This window comes from Engystomops pustulosus, chromosome 3 (assembly GCF_040894005.1).
Source record: "Engystomops pustulosus chromosome 3, aEngPut4.maternal, whole genome shotgun sequence".
Classification (NCBI taxonomy): domain Eukaryota; kingdom Metazoa; phylum Chordata; class Amphibia; order Anura; family Leptodactylidae; genus Engystomops; species Engystomops pustulosus.
In genome coordinates, this window is record NC_092413.1 from 153,216,243 (window position 1) to 153,234,500 (window position 18,258).

At 41.8% G+C, this 18,258-nt stretch overlaps 1 protein-coding gene across 2 annotated transcripts in view; it reads right to left on the bottom strand.

The window, feature by feature from the left end:
- Positions 1–234: 234 nt before the first annotated feature.
- The window catches only part of LOC140122124 (probable cation-transporting ATPase 13A4), an 85,718-nt gene continuing 67,694 nt past the window's right edge, over positions 235–18,258 (bottom strand). Inside the window, exons 26-30 of one of the 2 annotated variants that reach the window (XM_072142615.1) lie at positions 10,813–10,987; positions 7,581–7,753; positions 6,850–6,938; positions 3,497–3,577; positions 235–2,672 (exon numbers count right to left, since the gene is read on the bottom strand). In XM_072142615.1, coding sequence (XP_071998716.1) covers positions 2,424–2,672; positions 3,497–3,577; positions 6,850–6,938; positions 7,581–7,753; positions 10,813–10,987 — 767 coding nt within the window. In that variant the 3' untranslated portion in view covers positions 235–2,423. Of the gene's footprint in view, positions 2,673–3,496; positions 3,578–6,849; positions 6,939–7,580; positions 7,754–10,812; positions 10,988–18,258 lie in introns of those variants that run through there. The other variant, XM_072142616.1, reaches the window with a different exon arrangement.

Genomic DNA, 18,258 nt, shown 5'->3' on the forward strand with positions numbered 1-18,258 from the left:
TGGGGGCTATGTGTATACTGCTTGGGACCCAAGGGGATGTAAAAAGAATTATAAAAGCAATATTAACTTTTTTTCCTTAAAATGAACCTCTGTTTCCAGAAAACATATATAAATTATCAAATAATATCTTAAAAATGAAACAAAATACCAAATATATAAAAAAAATGTAATTTATTTTCCTAAACAGTAAAAAGTAACATAAATAACCATCTAAATCATCACTTTTTTGCCACTCTTAAAAATTCTAATAAAAAAGCAATCAAAAGGTTTATCAAAATGTTATCAATGAGAGCGACAGCTTGTCCTATAAAAAGACAGCAGCTTTATGCCTAATATAGACAAATGTGTACATTTCTCTCACTGAAAACAATTTGCCCGTGTTTGTGTGCCATGTGTCACCAGTATGGAACCTTTAGCCATACTGCAGGTAGGCAAAATTGGGCCCTTTGTCACTTGCAAGTTACCCAATTTTGCATTGCCATAGAAGAATATTGGGGGTCAATTTTGGCACATAACCAGTCAGACTTTATTTTCTCTCATTTTTTGAATCCCTAAGCTTTGACAGAACCCAGCAAAACTCTGAAGCTTGTCATTACAACATTTGACCATCTGCTGTTGGACCAGCTATCAAGGCTCCATTTTCAGGATGCCAACACGATTCATACTAGTACCCAAAGTATACACTACTGATGGGGCACATAGTGGGCATGTGAAAGAGTGCTGCTGTACTTTTAGAGATTTTGTTGGAATAATTTCCTGGTATATTGCCAAAAATGTACAGCCCTTGAGCTACCACAGTGAAATATCCCAAACAGAAACAACATTTTGGAAACAACACTCAGGGTATTTGTCAAGGATTATAGGGGCACTTTGATGCGAGAATTTTTCAATAAATATGACATTTTATTGTCTATATGTTGCACCCAGCTAGTGCCACTATGAAAAGCCATCCACATACTTAGTTAAATCACATTGACAATTCAATACCTATCATGGTATACTGTTCCATCGCCTTATTTAGCCATGTTTATTTATTTATTTTCAGAAAATTGCTCTTCCTCAGACAGAAAGAAGTCACCATGTCAGCCTTTACCCTGATATGGGTGTCATGAAAACAATGTAAACTTATATCACTTTTCCTAATGTATATTTTTAACATGCTTCAGTCCATAAAATGCAGGTGTTGCATTGCATGATCTATGAATCAAGGTCTGAATTAAAGTAAAATTCATATAGTCATTTTACAGGCTTCTGAATTCTAATTTTAACAGATATGGGCCACATGAGTGTCATAGGCACTGGGTCCCACACAGTGGCATTGTTAAATAGTTGAGTTAGCAGTATTGACACCCTAGTGATGACTGAAGGTGAACAAGTTGGGTAGTAAACCAGGTCACTAGTGAAAAAGTGGATTCCAGAGAATTCCTGACAAGGGGTAAGACAGAGTGGTTGTAGGAGGAGGTGAGAGTGACACTGGCCATGTGAAGAGAAATCAGCCTACCTCCCTACCCCTTCTTTAGGAATTCACGTCACCCATTATTAATATGGGGGGGTGGCATGACTGTATACTGAATCTCTCTCACTTCAGACTGGACATCAATAAAAATCTTCTATGGATGAATGCTGGCTAAAATCTCATGGGTAAAGGCACCTCAAGGTACTTTGAGGTTTGTAGGGTTGGGGGGGGGGGGTCGCTGGTGACAGGGTCTCTTTAAATTCCCCCACTGTCTTTTGTGATTCAAATATTCATGGCATAATCAATCTCCCTCTAAAATCAATGGGAGAGAGCTGTGTCTTTTATTTTCCTAACCTGGGAGACTTATTTCCTTATACCTTATCCAGAATTCTCAGCAGAGGATGCATGGTCTTTAAGACTCTGCCTACAAAGAAAATTTCCATAAGGAGTTCAATCCCCTTCTTGTCAAAAACAGAGAGTTACAGTGAGCTTAAGGGCTGAAGGTATAATCAACATTAATTATTTTTCTTCAATCCAAATTTATTTCATGTTAAAACATTAAAACCAGTAGTTACCTTTTGCCCTATTTTAATACAGTGATTGATAGGTGCCATGTAGTGATACAATAGCTTTACAAGCTTAAGTCACATTACAATATTTCCTGTTTTTGCTTTCTATCAGCTAGGGTCAGGTGATGACAATTGTTCTGTTCTATGCTTCAGTCTACCAGAAGGAGGTTTGTAGATAATCCAGGAGGAGACAAAGGCAGCCGCAGGATCATGACAGAACAATTAAATGTTCTCTAACTATCCAGAATCCCATCATATTACAACTTCTGTAACTCAAGTCTTTCTAACAATCGACCATTCCTTTATTAGGTTGGTAGGCCATGTTAGTCCTTTAAATGCAAGAAAATGTGCAGATGGATGTCATCATTGCTTTCACTGTATAGCAATGTAGTTGTATATTATTGTAGATGGTCAGTTCCATTGGAAACAATTTTCTCTGCTCCAGCATCAAAAGTTGGGTTATCATACACATGTTCTTGTACTTCAACGGTAAGTTCTTTTTGATGAGAGTATTGTGTTTGACCCTGAGGAGGCCATGTTGGGTCATTACACAATGCTCTTTCTAATACTCTATACTGACTGCTTGATCTGTAGTTGACGCATGACTTCATCAGTAGCCACAGTCTTCTGTTTTCAATAAATCCTTCCTGTAAAATATAATATTGTTTTGGAACGATTATGTAAAGATTTCCTTAGTATACAATATTCAAGGCTGCCAATAGGAGGAGTAAACTGAAGATGGAGATATACAATCCATATGGAGAAGTTATAGAGCTGCTATAAAATACATAAATTTCTATATTTAGCATACTGTTCTAGCAAAACTACATTGATTACAAATATTGACATAACCTTCATCAACTATATACAGTATTTTTCGGACTATAAGGCGCACCGGAGTAAAAGGCGCATCTGATTATAAGGTTGAATGACCAGCAGGTGGCAGACCTGTGCACAGTACAAGGCAGCTGTTGTCTGTAAGTAAGGTTCATATATAAGGCGCACTGGACTATAAGGCGCACCTTTGATTTCTGAGAAAATCAAAGGATTTTTAGTGAGCCTTCTAGTCCGAAAAATAGGGTAATATTAAAAATATGCTAGCAACAGGATATAGGATACAATTATTTTAGATATATGAGCTTTGCCTGATTCAACATTATTATAGACATTAAAGACTACAATTTTCTACAGGCATAGTAGCTAATGGAGGACTGAGAATCATTCATTTGGAGCTGCTGAAGCATTTTCTTGTAGGATATAAAATGTCCTTTCTCAAATTATCTCTTTATGCAAAATTTTCACCCTTTTACCTATAAGACCTATCCTCCAAATTCATAGGCAAATGAGAAGAGATGTGTCAAGTTTAGAGGCTGTGTCACCTTAAGGGTTGCAGGGGCGGTGCCCCTAACTTTGGTTCTATAGTACCTACATACATGATTATGTTGTCATGTTAAAAATCACAATTTCTTACCTCAACTAAATATGAAACAACAAAAAGTACGGCCACCATAATAATGGTATTCCACCTCCAGTAATATGGCGTGCAAACAAGCTGTGGCAGAAAAGAAATAAAGGTTTATTTTAGCAAATTTTATTTACAGCACCTAACACACTTTTATAGAGCTAAATGCAATTTTTATGTGGTTGTGTATGACTCCTTAAAGGAAATCTACCACTTGAAGTGGCAGGTTTCAGATGGAAATACCGGGCACCAGCTCAGGGTGAGCTGGTGCCGGAGCTTATTTTTGTGAGTGTTTTAAACCGCGGTATCGCGGTTTAAAACACTTTTTAAACTTTATAGCCGACGCAGGGAGGTACGCGCTCGGCGCTTACCATGCGCGCGGCTCTCCTTCACTTCCTATGTAGCCGCGCGCACGGTTGCGCGCATGGTAAGCGCCGAGTGCGTACCTCCCTGCGCCGGCTATAAAGTTTAAAAAGTGTTTTAAACCGCGATATAGCGATACTTCAAGTGGTAGGTTTCCTTTAAATGGGCTTTTCTCAAAACTATGTGATCTTGTGATAAGTTAATACAATATTAGGATGTACTGACAATCCTATTTTCATGTATGTGTGGCCACACTATGTGGAGTGGGGAGGTGGGAATTGCATCCTTTATTGATTTTATTAGTATGTTGTGATATTGTGTTACATCCTGTAACCTGTTTGATCCATAACAAGATTGATCTGTCTATTCAACCTTACAATCTTGTTAGCCACCCATCCTATTAGCCATCACTGATGGAGGTGGCAAGAATCTGACAAGAACTCACAGCTTTTTAGTAATCTCCTGCTGTTCTGCTTTAGAACCTTATATAAGCAACAGGAACTATAGTAAAGCATCAGTCAAAGGAGCCATAGCAAAGATCCCATGTTCTCTTCTGCTCCAGACATCGCTCTACTCTGGCTCTACTCATACTACTAGCATCAGAATCCAGATACAGTGCCTTGCGAAAGTATTCGTCCCCCTTGAACTTTTCTACCTTTTGCCAATTTCAGGCTTCCAACATAAAGATATAAAATTGTAATTTTTGGTGAAGAATCAACAAGTTGCACACAATTGTGAAGTGGATTGAAATTTATTGGATATTTTAAACTTTTGTAAAAAATAATAAACTGAAAAGTGAGTGTGCAATATTATTCGTGCCCTTTACTTTCAGTGCAGCGAACTCACTCCAGAAGTTCAGTCTCTGATCTCTGAATGATCCACCTATGTGTAATCAAATCTCAGTATAAATCCACCTGCTCTGTGATAGTCTCAGGGTTCTGCATCATGTAAACCAGGAACACACCAGTCAGGTCCATGATACTGTTGTGGAGAAGTTTACAGCAGGATTTGGACACAAAAAGTTTGCACAAACTTTTAACATCCCAAGGAGCCCTGTGCAAGAGATCATATTGAAATGCAAGGAGTATCAGACCACTGCAAATCCACCAAGACCCGGCTGTCCCTCTAAACTTTCATCTCAAGAAGACTGATCAGAGATGCAGCCAAGAGGCCCATGATCACCCTGGACAAACTGCAGAGATTTTCAGCTAAGGTGGGAGAGTCTGTCCATAGGACAACAAACAAGTCGTAAACTGCACAAATCTGGCCTTTATGGAATAATGGCAAAAGGAAAGCAATTTCACACAGTTGGATTATATTTATCTTCATCAGACATTTTGGACAACATTGGATCATTCAGAGATCCTCACTACACTTCTGGAGTGAGTTTGCTGCACTGAAAGTAAAGGGGACGAATAATGGTGCTTGCCCCACTTTTCAGGTTTTTTTTTACAAAAGTTTAAAATTGTGTCTTCACAATTGTGTCCCACTTGTTGTTGATTCTTCACCAAAAAATTACAATTTTATATCTTTATTAGAGATGAGCGAGCACTAAAATGCTCGGGTCCTCGTTATTTGATATGAACTTTTCCAGATGCTCGAATGTTCGTATCGAATAACGAACCCCATTAAAGTCAAAGGGAGACCTGAGCATTTTTTCACTGAAATAACACATTAAAAGAACAGTGAAGAACAACAATTTACAGATGTTTACAGATGTTTTGTGTGTAAGAACACATTGAGAGAACACTATTCTTCACATTGCAGGTGTTCGCACGTGTCTTCCGATAAGTTAGGAGATGTGCGCGAACATCTGGAATGTGAAGAATAGTGTTCATTCAATGTGTACTTCACTTAAATGGTCCTGTGTTCCCTGCGTTCACTGTTTTTATTCTATTCTTCACATTTCAGATGTTCGCGCACATCTCTTAACTTATCGGAAGACACGTGCGAACACCTGCAACGTGAAGAATAGTGTTCTTTCAATGTGTTCTTGCAAGGAAGACATCTGTAAACATCTGTAATTTGTTGTTCTTCACTGTTCTTTCGTTAACTAAATGCTCATTATCGCATCAAGCTCGGACGAGTATACTCGCTCATCTCTAATCTTTATGTTTGAAGCCTGGAATGGGGAAAAGGTAGAAAAGTTCAAGGGGGCCAAATACTTTCCCAAGGCACTGTATATACATACATTATATATATATATATATATATATATATATATATATATATATATCAAGTCTATTAATTTTTACTTAAAGTCTCAGCATATTTTTTAAACATTCTTTTTTTGGAAAAGGAGACCATAGAAAACTACAAACCAGGCCAATATGAATCTTCATATGTTGTGGTTTAAGGGCCATAACTTCCTTTTTTATGCATTACTGTAACAATTTTTACAGCAGTTGTCTTTGAGACAAATAGGGCTAGTAAAAAAAATAAAAACGGTAAAGGACCTTTTTTATTTGTTTATTTTTTCGGGAGTTAAATTTACAAATAGTGGGGAAGAGGTTTCTTGTAACCTATATCATATTTTTCAAATTAACTCAAAATGAAAATTAGGAATAAATTCACTGGTGTGTGATGGTCATTTTGAGAAATCATATGCATAGTCTCAGACAAATGGGGCAACTACGGTGATTTTTTTTTTTATAATATAAGAGAGGGATTTTTATTTTATTGGGAAATATTAATATTTATTTCTAAATATTTATTAATCCTTGTATTGTGTGTTTTCCACTGTAACTGGGGCATCTATAAGAGACTCATTACAAGCGAAAACCACCCCATGTGGGGGCAAATGTCTGGTCCAGAGTTATTTTGAATCTGATCATACACAGCAGCTCTGCACAATCTTTGCAGAACCAGGCAATCATGTGACCGAAGGGCAACGCCGGTCCTCTATTAACTTCATGAATTGTGATCCATGCCAGCTGACATTTTTTTGTGATTTTTAGCCAGAAAACCTCCTATATCAATTAACAGAAATACAAGCTTACCTCCATAATACGATACACAGATTCCATATTGGCAAAATAGACAAATAAATAGGCAGCCAGTTGTGCAATCAGCATTATTGTAAACAAATCTACAAATAAAAATGCACAAAATGTTACAATATTGATGATTCATTTACATTACACTTTTAAGGCACAGGAGGATGATTACATCTACCATGTACCATGAGTATGCACTGCCTTTAACTTCAATAGTTAATTTAAAAAAAAACTGTACATGCATGGCACATTAAAAAGCTAAGCTGAGTTGACTCTCAAATTTAAAGTGTTGCATATAGAAACCAGCACACTTCCTGACATGCAGTTGCCAATATATACTGCAAAAATAAATTACTGCCAAATATCATGCGCATGCTCTTCGTAGACAAATTATGCCTTCCCATAATTGCACTTGTAAACTGATGTTTCTGCTCTGTTTAAAAACCCCTAAGCTGCAGACCTGACAGACTCCCATTAGGCCGTGGCCATACGTTTTTCTGGGGGTGGGGGACGGGACTCGACCTATTCTCAGTTTTTAGTGAAACGCATGAAATTGGTTACGCATATGCAATTGGGTGAGCATTGCAGCAAGGAAGGCTGATTAGTAAATTCTGATCCTTATTACTGAAAACTTTGTGAGCGAAACATTCTGGATTCTAAAATTTTTCATTTTATGAACCTTTATTACACACACAGGCCAAAACAAGCAACAACTGGCCACATATCATACTTACAGTTAGTATAGATTGGCTTTCTGAAAGGTCGTCCCTTACAAAACACGAATTCTACAATTATGAGATTCATCCCACTTACAAACCAAATAGTGGTTGTTAGGAAATTTCGATTAACCAAGAGAGCCTCACTTATTGTATTGTTCTCTACACTGTGATTCAGTGGAAGACATCCACTGTAAAAGAGAAAAGAAGCCAAAGTTAACAGACCTGTGAAGTTTTCAGTATCTTATGTTATTAATCTCCAGCCTATATGCTGTTTTGTTTTATTTAGTTTTTTTAATTTCTGCATTCCAAATGAAACAAATTTTTATTTTTCACTTTACAAATTTCAATTTTAGCTGTTCAGTTTTCCTGTATATAATTTTTTAAGAAGCCATAGAAAAAGTATTTTCTTTATTTTCCTGACATTGATGGCAGAATTTAAGGTTTCTCTTAGACCTCAGGGTGACTCTTATTATTTTCTTGCCCTATGGCAGTGATGGCAAACCTTTTAGCGGCCGAGTGCCCAAACTGCAACCCAAAACCCAGCTTCTTTATCCAAGGTGCCAACCCAATATTAAAGCAGTAACTTATTGCTCCCTGTTCAACAACTTTCAATCATATTGGCCACCTGAGGACAACAACACAGTAGAAAGATGGAAGATTTTCATAATTTTAGCTTCTTTCCAGTTTCCCTCTGTACACAGAGAATCGTGGGGCCAGCAGGAGGTCCTCCAAAAATAATTTGACCGTGTCTAATTCTCCCTCTTCCTACAGTCCCAAGTAGCGAAGTCAGTATCAAAATATGACTGAAAGCAGCATCTTTTAAGATGCTTGGAACTGCAGGAAGATTCTTTGAGTCCAGTCTGGTGTGCTGGGGCGATGGCCCGGGTACCCACAAAAAGGGCTCTGAGTGCCGCCTCTGGCACCCATGCCATAGGTTCGCCACCACTGCCCTATGGTATATCTTATCCCCTTTTGTTCCTCTTCTATGAGACTCTATGGGTAATTTAGTACATGTTTTTTGTCTAGTTAAGTGCTGGCACAGTTATTTCCTGTGATTTTATGTGTTCAAAGCCATTAGAACACATGCTATGACTAAGAATCTTACTGATTTTAAATGCCTCAATTTATTTTTAGGGAGCAATGCTGGAAATTAATGTCCTCAGTTTTGCCTGGATGCTGGACTACTTTGCACTTTTGCTTATTCTTGGTTATACACACTGATACCGGCTCAGGATTCCGTGCACCAGCGTGCAGTTGGTGTAGTTGTGTGTCAAACACAAGGCCCATGGGTCAAATCCAGCCCGCGACCCTGTGTTATTCGGTGCAGCTTTTTTTCCCCTGCCCCTTTGTTGTGCTCGTAGAGAGTGCAACATAGGCGTAGGGCAACTACAATACTTATCTTTCCTCACTACCCAGGCTACTGGGGTCCCAATGTGGCTACTGGGGGAGCACCGTGGCTACTGAGAGTTCTGAAGGAGCACTGAGGCTACTGGGGGCACTAGGAGCACTGTGGCTCCTGGGGACATGGGGAAGCATTCTGGATTCTGGGGGGCACTGGGGGCACTGTGGCTACTGGGTGTGCACTGTGGCTGTTGCTGTGGGGGCACTCTGACTATTTTTTTCGTTGTTGGGTACATACAAGCCATGTCGGTGTCTCAGGTTATTGTTATTTACACTATGTTCAACATCTTGGTTATCCTCACAGAGATGATTGTAATTGTATCACTGTATGAATGTAACTACTAAACAGCTCAAGTAGAAACATTTATACAGTAATAAAATGACAGTCGGCTCCCTTTGAGGCAACCACAAGGCTGACGCGGACTTCCGTAATAATGAGTTTAACACTCCTGGTGTAGGTGGAAGGTGAGCTGAGATGATATTGCTTTTTGGTTTTTGTCAGTATACAAAAGGTGACAAATATTTCATAATTCTTAGATTTCTGGATGGTACCCGATGGATGCCTCTAATTTGTCCAATACTTCTCACCATGTTACAACCATAGCATTATGAGCTTGAATAGAGGTGTGGGGGAACACTAGATAGATGTGTCTCCAGATATAACTATTTAAGGTCCAAATGTTCTGTTCTTGTTTAGCTCTGAGGTTTTGATATTTATGAGCTTTTGTCTGACCTCCACTGCTGCCTGCTACTCTACAGTACTTTGTTATAACTGGAAAGCAAGAAAGCAGAAACCATAAGAGAAAGCATATTATCACAAGATGCACTTGACAAAAATATCAGTAAAGTAGTTATTTTATGACTTATAGTTATTCATTGCAACAACTGCCATTTTGAGCATTATGGATTTTAGCACTCTACCCATAATTTGGTAGAGAGTCAAATCCATAACCTTCAAAAGACTTTTTCGGTACCCAGGGATTGTTCCAGAGCACCAGCACCATCATCCTCTAATTATTTACCCTACTATGATTGGGAGGAGATACCGATCTACTATAATTTCTTTCTCTTAAAACTATTATTTGCCGATTGGTAACCTGTCAGCTTATTTTTCCACAATTGTGTCAGGCAACAGGGGTAGTGGACCCAGTCGACTACCGCGAACTATGACGTAAGCTGACACCTGGGACCGTAGTCTCCGGCAGATGGACATATTGTGGTGTGGTACCACCAGGTTGTTCTACAGACGCAACTTTGTCATGGCGGCGGCCAAGGCGTAGTACAGAATTGTAAGGGAAACTCTTGGTCGGGGACAGGCAGGAGGTCGAGACAGACAGCACAGGATCAGAGTCAGGGAAGTTGCGGTAGGTCAGGACAGGCATTGTAGTCAGGAACGGAATCGAGGTCACAATGGGAAATCGGGATAATCACGAAAGGCGGCCAGCGGCAATTATCGTTGCTCTGGGTCTTTAAATGCTAGCGAGCCTAGGAGGTGGGATCGCGCGCACCACAGAAGCCACAAAGACCGACTTGAGCCGGGAAGGTCAGTTACCATGCAGGCTGGCTCCGGGGGCACAGGGAGGAACACGGCTGTGCCTGCGACCTGGAATATGGGTCGCAGGAGCACCCGTGCCGGTTACAAACGGTTTGTGTGCAGTTGTCTTGTTATAAGGTGCGATGAATAATAATATCAGGTATTACTTGCAAAAGATATGCTTATGATGCCTATTATTGACCTCATTCAGTTGACCTATTTTGCTTTATTGTTCTTTTATGTCTAAGTTTTAACACAATGTTTTGTTTTAATAATTTTTTATAAAAATCACAGTTGATAAAAAAAAGTTACCTGAAGACGTCAGTGTCATGGTACCATGGCTGTTGCTGGACCACAACAAATGCAATTGTTTGTACAATTAAACTACAGATGACGTGGAAGAGCATTGACAATAACAAAGGTGGAGAAATAAGCTGTCCGGAAGGCCGATAGGGAGCCAATTTTAGGGCTGGTCCAGTTAAACTCACTGCAAAAGAATACTACGATGTAAGTGTATTTGTTAAGAAGATTTTGAGGCTAAATATAACATGATATACAAAAAAATTTAAATTAACCCTTACAGGACTCCCTCATTCCAGAAGCGATAACTTTTTTATTTTTACGTTAACCGAGATGTATATGGCCTTGTTATCGCAAGACAAATTGTACTTTTTAGTTGTGTTATTTTAAAGTGCGGTGAAATCGACAAAGAACTCATTTGCGGCATATTCTTGTGGGTTCTGTTTTCATGGCTTTCATTCTGTGCTTCAAATGATATTTCCTCTTTATACTATGGGTTGATACGCTTACATGGATACTGAATTTATATAGGTTTTACTAGAAAAAAAAATTATTGTACAAAAAAAATCTTTGCCATTTTGCAAAATTCTGAGGCCAATAACACTTTAGTGTACAGACCTGATAATTCTTTGTTCAAATACTCATGGATAGAAAAATGGCGAAAAAGTGGCGATTGGGGCATTTGGGTGCTATTTTCCGCTACAGTATTCACGGCCAGGAATAATCTTTTTATATATTGATAGAACGGGCATTTTGAGAGGTGACAATACCTATCATGTTTATTATTTTTACTGTTCATTTATTTTTATGCGTAATCTAGGGAAAAGTGATTTAAACTTTTGAATTTTTTGTATTTTTTTTTATATTTTTAATATATTTTATACTATTATTTCAGACCCCCTGGGGTGCTTTCTACTGCTTGCTCATACTATATACTGCAATACTACTGTACTTTTGATATTAAATCATATAGTTACATCAATTGTAATAGTTATTTTGTTGTTTACATTGTGGAATGTGTGATCTAAAATATGTAGGAGCTACTTTTCATAAATTTAAAACAAGAATGTTGGAACACCTAGGAGATATAGGAAAAAAGAGACTATGATGATTGTTCCGAAAAAAAAATGATCTCAGGTATGTCCAAAATTTGAATGAAAAACATTGTGGTAGCACTCAGGGATTTACGGCCTATGCTATAGAACAAACTCAATATTTACCAAGATGTGGTGATTGCAGCAGACAATTATTTGGTAGAGAAAACTATTGGATATTTCATTTAGACACTCTGTTCCCTAAGGAGATGGATTATAAATAGAGATGAGCGAACATACTCGTCCGAGCTTGATGCTCGTTCGAGCATTAGCGTACTCGAAACTGCTCGTTGCTCGGACGAATACTTCGCCCGCTCGAGAAAATGGCAGCTCCCGCCGTTTTGCTTTTTGGCGGCCAGAAACAGAGCCAATCACACGCCAGGAGACTCTGCACTCCACCCAGCATGACGTGGTACCCTTACACGTCGATAGCAGTGGTTGGCTGGCCAGATCAGGTGACCCTGGGATAGACTAGCCGCTGCCCGCGCTGCTCGGATCATTCTGTGTCTGGATGCCGCTAGGGAGAGAGCTGCTGCTGGTCAGGGAAAGCGTTAGGGTGTTCTATTAGAATAGTGTTAGGCAGGAGTGATTCAACAAGAACCCAACAGCCCTTCTTAGGGCTACAATACCGTTATACTTTTTTTTTTTTTATTTGCAGCTAGTACCATATTGTGAGGAATTTGCAGGGGGACTTGCTACCATTGTGTTTAGCTCTTAGTGACACACATATCCACCTCAAACACCAAAGTGGGAAAATTTATTAGGGGTTTGATTTCAATTAGGCACAGTCTGGCAGTTTCTTTTTATTTTACGTTTATTTTATCATAACTCAGCGTCATCTCATCAGTGTGCTTTCCTACTTGGCTAGAAAATAGCCAAAGGAGAATCCAAACGGCTTACTTACGCCTACAATAGCGTTATATATATTTTATTTCTGGTTGATCTGCTGGTGGCTGTCCTTGCTGCAGTGCATATACTAGCCAATTGTCAGGAATTTGGAGTGAGACTTGCGACCGCTGTGTTTAGTGCTTAGTGACGCACATATCCATCGCAAAGACCGAAGTGGGAAAATTTATTAGGGGCTGGATTTCAATTAGGCACAGTCTGGCAGTTTCTTTTTATTTTACGTTTATTTTATCATAACTCAGCGTCATCTCATCAGTGTGCTTTCATACTTGGCTAGAAAATAGCCAAAGGAGAATCCAAACGGCTTACTTACGCCTACAATAGCGTTATATATATTTTATTTCTGGTTGATCTGCTGGTGGCTGTCCTTGCTGCAGTGCATATACTAGCCAATTGTCAGGAATTTGGAGTGAGACTTGCGACCGCTGTGTTTAGTGCTTAGTGACGCACATATCCATCGCAAAGACCGAAGTGGGAAAATTTATTAGGGGCTGGATTTCAATTAGGCACAGTCTGGCAGTTTCTTTTTATTTTACGTTTATTTTATCATAACTCAGCGTCATCTCATCAGTGTGCTTTCCAACTTGGCTAGAAAATAGCCAAAGGAGAATCCAAACGGCTTACTTACGCCTACAATAGCGTTATATATATTTTATTTCTGGTTGATCTGCTGGTGGCTGTCCTTGCTGCAGTGCATATACTAGCCAATTGTCAGGAATTTGGAGTGAGACTTGCGACCGCTGTGTTTAGCGCTTAGTGACGCACATATCCATCGCAAAGACCGAAGTGGGAAAATTTATTAGGGGTTGGATTTCAATTAGGCACAGTCTGGCAGTTTCTTTTTATTTTACATTTATTTTATCATAACTCAGCGTCATCTCATCAGTGTGCTTTCCTACTTGGCTAGAAAATAGCCAAAGGAGAATCCAAACGGCTTACTTACGCCTACAATAGCGTTATATATATTTTATTTCTGGTTGATCTGCTGGTGGCTGTCCTTGCTGCAGTGCATATACTAGCCAATTGTCAGGAATTTGGAGTGAGACTTGCGACCGCTGTGTTTAGCGCTTAGTGACGCACATATCCATCGCAAAGACCGAAGTGGGAAAATTTATTAGGGGTTTGATTTCAATTAGGCACAGTCTGGCAGTTTCTTTTTATTTTACGTTTATTTTTTCATAACTCAGCGTCATCTCATCAGTGTGCTTTCATACTTGGCTAGAAAATAGCCAAAGGAGAATCCAAACGGCTTACTTACGCCTACAATAGCGTTATATATATTTTATTTCTGGTTGATCTGCTGGTGGCTGTCCTTGCTGCAGTGCATATACTAGCCAATTGTCAGGAATTTGGAGTGAGACTTGCGACCGCTGTGTTTAGCGCTTAGTGACACACATATCCATCGCAAAGACCGAAGTGGGAAAATTTATTAGGGGTTGGATTTCAATTAGGCACAGTCTGGCAGTTTCTTTTTATTTTACGTTTATTTTTTCATAACTCAGCGTCATCTCATCAGTGTGTTTTCATACTTGGCTAGAAAATAGCCAAAGGAGAATCCAAACGGCTTACTTACGCCTACAATAGCGTTATATATATTTTATTTCTGGTTGATCTGCTGGTGGCTGTCCTTGCTGCAGTGCATATACTAGCCAATTGTCAGGAATTTGGAGTGAGACTTGCGACCGCTGTGTTTAGCGCTTAGTGACGCACATATCCATCGCAAAGACCGAAGTGGGAAAATTTATTAGGGGTTGGATTTCAATTAGGCACAGTCTGCCATTTCCTTTTTATTTTACGTTTATTTTTTCATAAGTCAGCGTCATCTCATCTGGCATAGCAGTGTGCTTTCATACTTGGCTAGAAAATAGCCATAGCAATAGGATAGCATTGTTTGGCTTTAAAAACTAAAAAACACAAAAAAACCCAAAAAAAACTAAAAAACACAAAAAAAAGTTACAAAAAATGAAAGTTATAACTTTCATTTTCAAAATGTTTAACCCGAGGGCTAGGGGTAGAGGACGAGGGCGGGGACGTGGCCATCCAACTACTGCAGGGGTCAGAGGCCGTGGTCCTGGGCGGGGTGAGACACCACCTGCTGATGAGGGAGCAGGGGAACGCCGCAGAGCTACACTCCCTAGGTTCATGTCTGAAGTTACTGGGACTCGTGGTAGAGCACTGTTGAGGCCAGAACAGTGCGAACAGGTGATGTCGTGGATTGCCGACAATGCTTCGAGCAATTTGTCCACCAGTCAGTCTTCCACGCAGTCCACCCATGTCACCGAAATCGGCACTCCTCCAGCTCCTGCACCTCAGCCTCCACCCCCCCAGTCTGCCCCCTCCCAGGAAAATTTGGCATTTGAACCGGCATACTCTGAGGAACTGTTTTCTGGACCCTTCCCACAGTCACAAACCACTTGTCCGGTTGCTGCTGAGCAATTTTCCGATGCCCAGGTTTTCCACCAGTCGCAGTCTGTGGGTGATGATGACCTTCTTGACGTAGTGGAAGAAGTGTGTAAAGAGGTGTCCGACGATGAGGAGACACGGTTGTCAGACAGTGGTGAAGTTGTTGTCAGGGCAGGAAGTCCGAGGGGGGAGCAGACTGAGGGATCGGAGGATGATGAGGTGACAGACCCAAGCTGGGTTGAGAGGCCAGGTGAACACAGTGCTTCTGAGACGGAGGAGAGTCCTCGACCAGAACAGGTTGGAAGAGGCAGTGGTGGGGCCAGACGGAGAGGCAGGGCCAGAGCAGGTGCATCAGCGCCAAATGTGTCACGTAGTGAAGCTCCCGTGGCGAGGGCTCCCGCGGCGAGGGCTAGATTTTCAGAAGTCTGGAGGTTCTTTAAGGAAACACCGGATGACCGACGGACTGTGGTGTGCAACCTTTGCCAAACCAGGATCAGCAGGGGTTCCACCACTACTAGCTTAACTACCACCAGTATGCGCAGGCATATGAATGCTAAACACCCCACTCAGTGGCACCAAGCCCGTTCACCTCCGGCCGTGCACACCACTGCTCCTTCCCCTGTTTCAGCTGATAGTCAGCCCCCTGCCCAGGACCCTGGCACAAAAACCCCATCGTCGCCTCCACGATCCTCCACAGCATCCACCAGCGTTCAGCTCTCCATACCGCTGGAGCGGAAACGCAAATATAGTGCAACCCACCCGCACACCCAAGCCCTTAATGTCCACATCTCCAGATTGCTTAGCCTGGAGATGCTGCCCTATAGGCTAGTAGAGACCGAGGCCTTTCGCAACCTCATGGCGGCGGCCGCCCCTCGGTATTCGGTCCCCAGCCGCCACTACTTTTCCCGATGTGCCGTCCCAGCCCTGCACCAGCACGTGTCAGACAACATCATCCGTGCCCTGACCAACGCCGTTTCTGACAAGGTCCACCTGACCACAGACACGTGGACGAGTGCTGCCGGGCAGGGCCACTATATATCGCTGACGGCACATTGGGTTAACTTGGTGGAGGCTGGGACCGAGTCTGACCCTGCGGCTGGTCATATACTGCCGACGCCGAGGATTGCGGGGCCTACCTCGGTCCAGGTCTTTCAGGCCTACTATGCCTCCTCCTCCTCCCACCCCTTCTCCACCTCCTCCTCCGAACTACCATCCGTGGGCATGCCGCCATCAGTCGGTAGCTCTAGGCACAGCAGCAGTGCCGTCGCTAAGCAACAGCAGGCGGTGCTCAAACTGCTGAGCCTAGGCGATAAAAGACACACCGCCCAAGAGCTATTACAGGGCATCACGGCGCAGACTGATCTGTGGCTGGCACCGCTGAACCTGAAGCCAGGCATGGTTGTGTGTGACAACGGCCGTAACCTGGTGGCGGCTCTGCAACTCGGCAGACTGACACATGTGCCATGCCTGGCCCACGTGTTAAATCTCATAGTTCAGCGTTTCCTCAAGACATACCCCAATCTGTCTGATTTGCTCACGAAGGTGCGCCGCATCTGTGCGCATTTCAGGAAGTCCAGCACAGATGCTGCCACTCTCAGGGCAGCGCAGCGCCGCCTCCAACTGCCCGCTCACCGACTGTTGAACGACGTGCCCACGAGGTGGAATTCAACATTAACCATGTTATCCAGAGTTTACCAGCAGCGAAGAGCAATTGTAGACTGCCAGATGTCAACTTCCACCAGAACTGGTAGTCAGGTCAGTCAGCTTCCTCAAGTCTACAATGAGGAGTGGACGTGGATGTCTGATATCTGTCAGGTGCTGAGTAACTTCGAGGAGTCAACACAGATGGTCAGTGGCGATGCCGCCATCATCAGCCTCACCATCCCGCTGCTTGGCCTGTTGAAAAACTCTCTGATCAGCATGAAGTCGGAAGCTTTGCGCTCGTCACAAGAGACGGGGGAAGAAGATTCCCTTGTTGATAGCCAAAGCACCCTTAGGTCTGTTTCTCAGCGCATATCGGAGGAGGTGGAGGTGGAGGAGGATGAGGAGGAAGAGGAGGAGAATGTTGGCGAGACACAAGAGGGGACCATTGTTCAGTCCTTCACTGTTCAGCGTGTATGGGCAGAAGAAGAGGAGTTGGAGGAGTTGGAGGAGGAGGAAATGGACAGTCAGGCCAGTGAGGGGAGTGAATTCTTACGCGTTGGTACTCTGGCGCATATGGCAGATTTCATGCTAGGCTGCCTATCCCGTGACCCTCGCGTTCAAAGAATTTATTCCAGCACCGATTACTGGGTATTCACTCTCCTATAGTACTTTATGCATTTAATTTTTCTGGAGGGCCACCTACCCGGTCCTCTGTTTTAAACAATTTTTGGGAGTGCCACATACAGGCACTCAATCTATTTCATTTTTCTGGAGGGCCAGCTACCTGCTCCTCTGGTTTGAAAACTTTTTTGGACTGCCACATACAGGCACTCAATCTATTTCATTTTTCTGGAGGGCCACCTACCTGCTCCTCTGGTTTGAAAACTTTTTTGGACTGCCACATACAGGCACTCAATCTATTTCATTTTTCTGGAGGGCCACCTACCTGCTCCTCTGGTTTGAAAACTTTTTTGGACTGCCACATACAGGCACTCAATCTATTTCATTTTTCTGGAGGGCCACCTACCTGCTCCTCTGGTTTGAAGACTTTTTTGGACTGCCACATACAGGCACTCAATCTATTTCATTTTTCTGGAGGGCCACCTACCTGCTCCTCTGGTTTGAAAACTTTTTTGGACTGCCACATACAGGCACTCAATCTATTTCATTTTTCTGGAGGGCCACCTACCTGCTCCTCTGGTTTGAAGACTTTTTTGGACTGCCACATACAGGCACTCAATCTATTTCATTTTTCTGGAGGGCCACCTACCTGCTCCTCTGGTTTGAAAACTTTTTTGGACTTCCACATACAGGCACTATCCAAATTAAATTGTCTCCATAGCAGCCTCCACACGTTGTCTCCATTGCTACCTCCAAAAGTCGTCCATATAGCTGCCTCCATACATCGTCC